Source organism: Rutilus rutilus, assembly GCF_951802725.1.
Source record: "Rutilus rutilus genome assembly, chromosome: 5".
In the NCBI taxonomy this organism is placed as follows: Eukaryota; Metazoa; Chordata; class Actinopteri; order Cypriniformes; family Leuciscidae; genus Rutilus; species Rutilus rutilus.
In genome coordinates, this window is record NC_140213.1 from 41,162,851 (window position 1) to 41,173,615 (window position 10,765).

The 10,765-nt window shown below is 38.6% G+C and overlaps 1 protein-coding gene across 5 annotated transcripts in view; it reads left to right on the top strand.

The window, feature by feature from the left end:
- Positions 1-10,559, top strand: part of cbfb (core-binding factor subunit beta) — a 31,785-nt gene extending 21,226 nt beyond the window's left edge. Inside the window, exons 4-8 of one of the 5 annotated variants that reach the window (XM_084409406.1) lie at positions 3,549-3,665; positions 3,762-3,885; positions 5,905-5,946; positions 6,247-6,294; positions 9,983-10,376. In XM_084409406.1, coding sequence (XP_084265532.1) covers positions 3,549-3,665; positions 3,762-3,885; positions 5,905-5,946; positions 6,247-6,294; positions 9,983-10,230 — 579 coding nt within the window. In that variant the 3' untranslated portion in view covers positions 10,231-10,376. Of the gene's footprint in view, positions 1-3,548; positions 3,666-3,761; positions 3,886-5,904; positions 5,947-6,246; positions 6,295-9,977 lie in introns of all 5 variants that reach the window. The other 4 variants (XM_084409404.1, XM_084409405.1, XM_084409402.1 and 1 more) reach the window with 4 other exon arrangements.
- The last annotated feature ends 206 nt before the right edge of the window (positions 10,560-10,765 follow it).

Sequence of the window (10,765 nt, forward strand, 5' to 3'; positions counted from 1 at the left end):
TCTCATATGTCTGCATTGTTGGTTTGGCTCCAATGAAAACTGTGTGTTTAGGCCGATGGAGTTATGAATGTTCTTTCTGGATGAAGCCCAGGAAGGCTTTTTAAATATGTTTTTAATGGCTATAAGGCCTGTATTTGTTGGGGAAGAAACTGTTTGAGTTGGACATACGAGAGAAAAAAGAATCCGAAATGATAAAAATACATGTAGGTTCAGATTCATATTCAGCATTTATTTCAGATGTATGGCCCATTGTACCGCGCTTCTCAGAAATGGATGATTTTTCTTTCGGCCCTCTGAGATATTATATTTCAGCTATGTTTGGAATAGTATGCTTTTTTGATTCCTCAGCACTTTGTTTTAAATTTGCTCTTTAATTACACTGTAAACATTTCCTAGCATTATCTCTACATGAGTATTCATGACCCTGCATCTTTTAAGTTAAAATCACAGGATATGATTTCAGTCAGACCGTTGACTCGTGGGCTTCACTGATGTTTAGATAAACTGCTGCAGAACTGAGCAGGCTTTATTTTTCCTACCTGTGTTTTACTGCTGAGGGGGACACAGATCACAGCCGATGGCACATCCTGTAAGGAAACATGGGGAAGGAGTTTCAGGAGGGCAGGTGGGGGTGGAAGAGGCACACATAGCTGTGCTTGGGAAACGGTTCCAGAGAGGTTTTTAGAAAGGGAACATAGTCAGAAAAGCCCTTCACTGCTGACAGGAAAGCAGCCGTTTCCTCAGGTGTGAAAATACTCACATGTTTTTTCACATCACTTTTTTTGGGCTGATGTTTTTACATCTGAGGTGGATATGCACATGGAAATACTTTAAAAAAGATTGATGCCCGGTTTCACAGACAAGACTTAAGCCTAGTCCCAGACTAAAATGCATATATCTTAAAAAAAAATATGGCACCGCCATTGTTTTGTCTCAAGGCACGTTTATAAAAGCTACTTAAATGTCCTAATTGAACTAATTAAACTAAGCAGCCATAATAATAATAATAAATAAATAAATAGTAAGTTGGATTTTGTATTAGGGGGTGGGGCACAAGAAGGGTTTTAATGTGCCGTGAACATGCACCCTGTAGCTACACCACGTAGTAGTGGTGGTGTAATTCATAATAGTGGCCTTTTAGTGGTTGTACAACAGCAAACATCTTCAGGCAAGAGCTTCACTGGCATTTTTGGTGACTGGACTTGGATATTTGACAAAATTTAGTTAACATGAGTAACAGCTTTAATGATGCCTTAATATTCTTAATAATCTTCTCTCGTCACTAACATGGGATTCAGGATAGAAATAACATGAGCAGACCCAGATCATTTATGGAAACTAATACAACTGTGACAATGATATGATTAAATTGGCCATTCACATTTATTTACAAAAAGTCTTAAAAGTATAGTAACAAAATGAAAAAAGTGCACTTTAACAGTCTTCAAATTTACAGCTTGTAGTATCAGCCACGTTGCACAGTTAGCAATAAGATGTTTTAGGTTGACAAGGTGATTGTTTATTTGAATGCACATACATTTTGAATGGCAGATTTATCACTTCTCATCTATGTTATAGTATATGATGTTGTTTAGTGTAACAGTAACATGCGATTAAGTGTCTATATACACAACCGTATAAAAGCATTTACAAATGTATGTGTGTGTGTATTATTGTATTTATATATATTACATATATGTCTGTGTGTATATACGTATATATACACAGCCACACACACACATATATATTATATATAGGCATATATAATAATATATAAACATACACATATTATGTAAACAAAAACTTTTATGTTATGCGATTAATCACGATTAATCGATTTGACAGAGGGAAAAAAATGCAACACGGTTATTTTAAATAGTAATAATAATTCACAGTATTATTGTTTTTATTGTAGTTTTGATCATATAAATCCAGCATTGGTGATCATAAGAGACTTCTTTGTGTGGTGCATATTTATTAAACCATGTACCTTTTTTCTCGAATAGGAAAGTTAGTGTTTGATAAATGAATTGGTGAGCTATATTTATGCCAGACGACATTCACATCGATGTGGTGAATTTAGTGGGTATGAAACCAGGGCAGACAGCAGTTTACCCTCTGAACTGACTCCAAAAGCAGTTCCTCCACACACACACAGATACACACAGATGCTTAAAGGACGGCAGTAAAGTCAGACAAAGCTCATGTTGTGTCTGCTTTGGCGGAGTGTGTTTGTCTGGCAGGTCGCTCCAGCAGTCACCAGCACCCAGCGGGGGACTTGTGAGTATCCAACAACACACCGCAGTGTTCCTGTGTTTCTCGACTTTTTTGGAGCAGCACGGTGGAACTTCGCTCTTATTTGGTGACTCGGGCGGCTCGTTGGTTTTGGCGGGTAACGCTGAGGATACGTGCATATGCGTATGCATTTATAGCTGGCCTCTTTCACTGCAGTTACAGAAATAAACAGCACCCACAGACCGACAGACTGCACACTTTTGTCTCAGCCTGGATTCCTCAGTGGCAGAGATGTGATATTCCTGTGGCTCTGAGCCAGACAGACAGTCATATACCCCTGTCTCCACATTCTCAACATCTCTCTCACTCTTTGTCCACCTTGTCTTATTCATAGTCCCACCCATCATCTGAGTCTCACACACGGATGCAATCATGTGCTCGCCTGCGCTGCCGTGTGCACTCGTTGGCCATGCTCAGTATAAATAAATTCAGACAGGCTTTGCCTGTCTCTGCATCGGTGTACCCTTACTCTCTACTACGCTGGCCTCTATAAATAAACACTCTCATCGCAGGAAGCAAACATTGGAGGCTGCCCTACAGACATTGGCTGTGCCGAGACTGAGATAGGACAGGAAGAGACAGAAAAAAAATTGTATTGGTTAAATGTTTATATACGTGTGTCCAGTTTTGAGGCCGTTTCCAGCAGTGACTTCCACTGAAAAGCTCACAAAGTGTTTTACAATTCAAATGAACCACTGCACAGCCAGGTGTGACGTTGAGAGGGGGTTTTCATAAGCGGATACAACTGTGGAGTAGGTGGTTATAGCATTTCACCTGTTCCAAGCGCTTGTTGTGTCCGTGTAGGTGGAGAAGATGGATTTACTGGAGAGTTAATTATATCTGTAGTGTCTTGTAGTTGTTAGATGAATCAGTGACACAAAAAGAGAAAAGAAAAGACCTTTTAAAAACCAAGTTTAAAATACATGCGCCAAGTTCATCACATTTAATGATGATAATAATAATAATATATATTGTGCCATACTACTCAATATGTTTTTCCCCCTCAAGAATTTCATTATTTTAATATAAGAATGAATCATTTTTAATCGTAAATTGAATACTTAATCAACAAATGAGATGTCTCTCGGACATTTTTCCAAAATTCTTCCAATTTCCCTTCTGAATCTGCTCAGAAAATGCAACACATTCTACAGATTCCATCTCAGTTTTCTTTTTATCATTGTCGTTGTTATTGTGCTGGTGTGTGTATGTCATAATACCCATAATAACTAAGTGTGTGTGCGTGTGTGCAGGTGTACCTGAAGGCTCCTATGATCCTGAATGGAGTGTGTGTGATCTGGAAAGGATGGATTGATCTTCAGCGTCTGGATGGGATGGGTTGTCTGGAATATGATGATGAGAGAGCACAGGTACAGATGAACCACCTTGTGTTGTCAAACTGCCTCAAATGTGCATCAGAAATGACTGACCGCCGCCTGGCTTCCTGTCTTTTTGTGTGTTTACAGCAGGAGGATGCTCTAGCCCAAGCAGCCTTTGAGGAAGCCCGCAGAAGGACTCGTGATTTTGAGGACAGGGATCGCTCGCACCGTGAGGACTTGGAGGTGAGAGCTGGAGTGAATGAGGATGTGTGTATGAGTGTGTGAAGTTTCGATCAGTTAGTGCATGCTTAAAATCGTTTTTTTGTTGTTGTTGTTGTAACGGAGCTCAGTAGGGCCTAGTTTGTGTGTGTCTGCGCGTGAATGTGTACATGTGTTTTCCACTTGTGCATGTACAATACTTTTGTATGTGCTTTTTTGCATAATCTTTACCTAATTCCTCTTGCTAATATTTTGATTGACAGCCACTACCAAAATATTTGATGCTTTAAGGAGCAGTTCACTAAAAAATGTTTTAGTATCTCCTGAGCCGAGAGATGATAAAGTGGTGCCACCGGCATCTTTTCTTATGGGTCAAGCCAGTGGTAGAGTGAATCTCACAAAATCTTGTCTAGATCAGATTTCATCCCGTAATAGAAAAACTTGAAAATGAGGCCTATTATTAGGACATTTCTGCATTGCCACATTATTTATTCATGACAACTGAGCACATTTTCCCCAAAATATGTCATTATTGTAATGTATCCGGACATTTTACTTTTGAGGTTGTTGTTGTTTTTTGTTGTAATTCTTATTATTCTCGATGATGATTCCAGTAAGTAATATTTTTATGAACAGTGTTTTTAATAAAATAAAAATCATAAAGGCAGAGCAAAGTAACATATAATGTATTTTTATTAATTAAACTTTATTTATTATGCATTTTTCCACATTAGAGTAATGGAAATATATATATATTTTTATATTATTATGTACTTAAAGGTACAATATGTAAGAACTTTGTATCAAAATATCCCCAAACCCCTTGCACAGCGTTTCAATTGTGTACTATCCTAAATGTTTCCAAAAATGTGTAAATTCAGAGAAATTCACAGTTTTAAAAAGTGCCCGTCCCCGTTCACTTGTCGCCTGTCAATGACGTAATATCCGCGTTATCCCTGGTTTCCGCTTGTACTGCCATAGTAACCATGGCGACAGACGTGGACAACTGCGTGGTGCGTCAAGCGGCACGCTGTTGTTGTTTCGTTCAAACATTATGGATCTTTGCAAGCAGACTAAAACGAGGATCAATATCAGCGTGGCGTTTTCAAGACGCCAAGAGCTCCACGTCCGCGACTAACTTGGACTTGACAGAGCTTCACGAGTCACGACTTGACAGGGATGCCACTCTTGCATGTACTTTATTAGACAGGTGAGCAAATGTACATAAAACAAATCAATGTTATATAGCTCAACACAATGAAATGTAATTCAGTATGTTATTCTAATGTTGATCTAGCTTACTGCTAGTCTCACATAGGCAACAAACTAACTCATAGAATAACATTATAACTTTCAACACACTCAAATGCTGTGTTAGTATGATAGTGTAACGTTAGACCAAGTGAAACAGCGCTGCGTTACCTCACAAGTTTAATTCGTCAAATAAACTGACCTGTGAGTATTAATTCAGCACTTGCGAGTAGTTCGGTAGAATTAAATGTCCTTATACCTTTATATCCGTTGGACTCGTGTGTGATATCTGTCTCTTATTAGCAATCGCGACCTGCTTCATGTTAAAAAACATGAATGTTTTCACTCATCCATAAACCTTATTAGACCCATCAGCATGACAGCAAGTCCCATCATTCCGCTTATCACTGCGTCATCAACCTACGCCTTTGTTATTGTAAGAGGTTAGCGACCCAAATTACATATTGTAGCTTTAATTTTCATGAATTTGTTTTTTTGTTATTTTTGTTATTGATCTTGTTTTTGACCTTATTAAACCTAAAGAATGTAATTAATTCTAAAAGTCATGTAAGAAATTGCTAAAAAAAGCATTTTATCATGAAAGTTACTGTCTCTAAAATGATTTTACTTTGGCATTTGTACGTTAAAAAAAGGTAGCTGTAAATTCTGTTTCCTTTCAAAATTGCACTGCAGGAACAGGTAAATGAGTGCCACCTCACATCATTTCTGTCTGTTCCCTGTTCCCTGCATGTTTTGAGTGCTCTTGACGTAGCTAAACAGCTTGTCTGGGGTAATACTGATTTGATCACTTGTCATTTAGCAGATGCCGATGGCACAGCTCAGTCATTTAATAACTCAGGAGGTAAGACAACAATTTAGGATTTTATGAAGTGAACTGCTGCCTTGATTTTCTGTTTACTATACATTTTTCAGAACAAAAGCATAATGAAGGAGGGCATGTGTGTTTCTTAGTATTTTGTATGTATGCATGCATAAATGTACTCCATGTGAGTTTGTGTACGTGTAAGCTATTGAAGTCCTTTACTTGTTTGCTCATGGCTTAGTGCATGAAGTGTCTTTGCATTGTAAGTCTTCAAATATAATCATTCTACAATCAATCAAAACTGCGCTCTTAAGATGAAAACCAAATTGTGTTTTTTAGGACCCTGTGGCATCAAAAATCTGGGACTGATGGCCTTCAAGGACCAGGGTCTGTCTCCTCTGCTTCTCTCTATCCTTGTGTCATGCACTAAACCGTGTCTGTGTCTGTAAGTGTGTGAACATGAGTGTGTATTTCACAAGAGCATGTGCATGAAAGAGCACCTCTGTGTCTTTATGCATTCTTCTGTGTGTGTGTATTTACTGTGTCTACATGTGTCAGTAGGTAGCCTACATGTAGGTGTGTGTAGGTGGGAATTCAGGCTTCTATAAGCAACCAAAGTTGGTCTTATACTGTAAGTGCAAAAAACACTACCGGCGTGAGAGACCCCCAGCTCGCTCTTCTCAGACCTCTGTAATGGAGACCAGACTTCCATCCCAAGATTCCTCACTGCCCCGCCCACCCACTCCCCTGCTGCAAAGCCCTCTGGGAGCTCTCAGGCACAGCTTGGCAGCACATGACCAGAAAGATTCCCCTTATGAACCGCCGCCTTTATATTCCTCCCTCCTAATCTACACCCTCAGGCGTTCCTTTACACACTCTTCATCCTCTCTTCCAAAATCAATCACGCCAAGGTCTCTTTTTTAAATAGATCTGGCTGCTTATGAAAATCAAATTTCTTACTCATTGCAGTCAGGCGATCTGTGACTCACGGGCCAAATATTTTTCCCTCAAAGCTCAAAGTCACTGTGAGCGGTGGAAAATGAAACCCTGTAATTATTCTATAATTCATGCTTTCTCATCCCAGCAGTGTGGAGTCTGATCCTCGTTCGGAGCTTGTTTTTCAACTGCACGGTTCGGTCGGCTTTTTTTTTTTTTGGAAAGCGAGTAATCCTTGTGCATGGATCGAACCTCGAGCCTTCACGCTACATACGACGCTCGCATAGCTGTGGTCAAACTCCATCATCCGTAATTGGATAAAAACCAGAAAAATAGCAGTCTGGATCTGCGGAATGACAGTGTTTTCTGGGAAAGTGGGCCAGGTTTGTTTTAAAAGGCGAACAATGCATTTAGAGACTTCAAAATCACTTACGACCTCACTGGAAAAGAGACAAAGGGGAACATTCGCTCTGCGTACGCACTTATTTGTCCTCTGTCTTAATGCGGTTCCGTCACTGTTTGTGTACGCAGGGAGTCCAAGGGGGCGAATCAAAGCTGAAAGATATCGAAGAGGGTAATGGCCTTCCGCGTGATAGATGGTAAAGAGATGGATGAAAAATAGATAGGCCATTTTTCATGAAACCCAGGCCTTTACTGCAGGTGGGATTAGAGGATGAGTGATGTTGGGCCAGTGAAAGTATTAATATATCATTAGTATTGATCTTTTTCATTAGCAGCGCTGTCTGCCCAGCAGAATCTAAGCACTATTGACTTGTGGTACAGGAGAGTGCTTCAGCTGGTCTCCGTATGATCGATGCTTCGTCCTCTCATCCACACAAACGTGCTTTTTCCAAAGCTTAAATACTAAGCAGCAAACATAAAAATGCTTTTTGTGCTTTATAAAGCCCTAAAGATATATATGACATCTTCTACAGTTTGATTTGTGCTCTTATTTTTCTGATTATATTGCCCTGCTGAAAACAACATCTTAAACTCAGACCTAAACTGGTTTGTTGGTCCAACCTGGTCTGGTCAGCCTGGTGTGTTGACTGGTATTTTTCAGCTGGTTAAGGTGGTAGACCATCTGGCCACCCAGCTAAACAACTTAAGAGACCAGTTGAAATCAGCTAAGACCATCAAACCAGCTTATGTTGGTTTAAGATTTGCGAAGCATTGTCGTGTCACCTTTCACATTCGTTTAAAAATATAAAAAACCATATCAAATAATTAGTGCTGTCAAATAGGTACATTTTGACTTAATCGCATATAACATAAAAGTTTGTGTTTACATAATATAATATGTGAGTGTATATATACTATTCAATATATATTTTAAATACGTAAATGTCTGTGTATATACTGTATACACACACACATATATATATATATATATATATATATATATATGTGTATATATATGTGCATATGTATATATACACTGACATATAGGCTATATACATACACATATATTATGTAAGCACAAACTTATGTTAGATTCGATTATTTATGATTAATCTATTTTACAGCATTAAAAATAATACAATGTTATAAATAATATTATAAAAAATTCTATTCTTTTTATATTATTTATATTTATTATTATTTATAGTAAAGTTTTGGAGCGGTGTGATTGTTTTGGGATCAAAACTACAGTAAAAACTATAATAATGTGAATTATTATTGTTACAATTTAAAATAACAATTAAAACATCAATGTTGAAAACAGTTGTGCTGCTTAATTTAAATTTTTTTTAAATGAAAATCGTGATAATTTTTTTTCCAGGATTCTTTGATGAATAAAATTTATTTGAAATAGAAATCTTTTGTAACATTATAAATGTCTTTACTGTCACACCAATTTAATGTCCTTGTTGAATAAAAGTATTAATTTCTTTAAAAAAATATATCTAATTGAGCGCAAACTGGTGGATAAATAACAAGCAGTGCATTGCTAGACAAATACATTTAATTCTGCAGTTCACCAAAATTGTCAACAGCTAAATAATGCTTATTATTTACAGTGCGTCATTGCACCAGACTGCTTTGTGCGGTGCGTATGACAGCTATAACAGCTTGATCTGTTAATGGATACGCTTAAAGATGGGATTCCCAGGCGTCGGGTCGAGTAAAAACAGCATTGCGTAGCTCAAGGGTTAGAGCGTGCTATAATCGCCGCTTCCATGGATGATGACCTCACACTATGCGAGATACACTATGTCTGCCTCTTCGTCTATCTTTCTCTCACCGTCTGCCTGTCTGTCTGTCCGTCTGTGCTCAGTCTGTGCTCAGACATCTATGTCAGGGAGAGATTTAGACATAGGCACATAAACATATGTATCTGTGACAAGGCCATCAGTCATATCTTTATTTTTAAAGCTAGTGATTTGAAGACTTCCCCCTGACTAATGACTAATGTCTGCCACTTCAACCAAAAAAAGCAGCTCAATTTTTAGTGTCCAGACTGAAGTTGATCTCTGCCGTCCTCTGCTGGACACGGAAAGCAGTTGCATGTGGGCTGCAAACTTTTCTACTCATCCTGTGTTTGTCAGAAAATAACTGTACTCTGTCTCTGTCCTGGTGTGTGTGTGTGTGTGTGTGTGTTAAGTAGGCTTTTCACAGTGTTTTGCTACATATCCTAATTTACTCCGGGATTCCTACATTTTTCGATCATTTAAAGTTTCAAACGGCCAAATATAAAAATGATTGCCACCTACATTATTTCCCTTTTTGTTTTCTTTGGTTTTTGATTAGATTTTGACATAAAATTTCCCTTTATTCAATATAAAATCACATTGAATTTAAACAGTTTGTCATTTTAAAACAAAGTAATTTATACCATATGACTAATACAAGTTTTTCAACCTGAAAAATAAATGGCAATATTAAAATGTTTGTAAATCATATACCTATAATTTCCTGAACTTTTAATATCTGACTCTGTTATTGTATATGCAATTGCATGTGGGCTGCAACCATTTACTCTGATCGTGTTTCTAGTTTGAGAACTAACATGTCAGCGGGTCAATCACAGCACAACCATTTTAACTATATTTCTGTCTCTGTCTCGGTTTGTTTGTTGGGGTGCGTGGGTGTTTGTGCACGTATTTGCATGTGTGATTGTGTGTGTGACCCAGCCCAGGCGACAGCAGGACCCCAGCCCTGGCTCCAACATGGGCAACACTGATGATCACAAGATGCGCTAGCGGCATTCACCAAAGTGGGCAGGGATGGGGTCACAAGACCTCCATCACCACAGCAATCTCATCTCCTGATGCCTTGTTTATCACAGGACAGACCAAAGTCCACACCGGTGGGGATGTTTGGGGAAACGGCCTGGTGAAGGGGCTGGGTGGGTTGGGCTGGGCTCAGAGATTCATTCGCATTTGATTCAGTCCCTCGTTTCTTCTTGGGATTTTTGCACTATGTGATACGTTCAGTTTAAGTCCCCCATATCGCCTTTCGGTATGCATGGTTTTCCTACCTATGTTTGCTCTTGTTCCCCCCCCTCCCCTATGCAAGGCATCTTATTTTGTCCTATTGTAATGAAATGGCATTTTTCAATTATTTTATTCGTATTTGTGTGTGAAAGTCAGGATGTTTACTTTTTGTATTTTCATTTCCTCTCTATATAAACTTGTCCGTCTTTGTGCTACTGTACGTAGGAGAAGCTAGTACATGTTAGATTTGTGCAGTAGAATAGAACTTTTTTGATGTCTAAAAAGAAAAATCTAGAAAGAGGCTGCTGATGTTGTGGATGAGGAGGTCTTTTCTTCTCCATGTGCTCGGTCTTCCACTCTCTTCCTGTGACAGTCGGTTAAAACATGCTTCAAACAGCAGGAAGTGAATATTGAGGTCAGTGTTAGTGCGCTCTACACAAAATGAGAGTTTTTCACCCTACATCTGCTTGTTCTGTCATTAATGT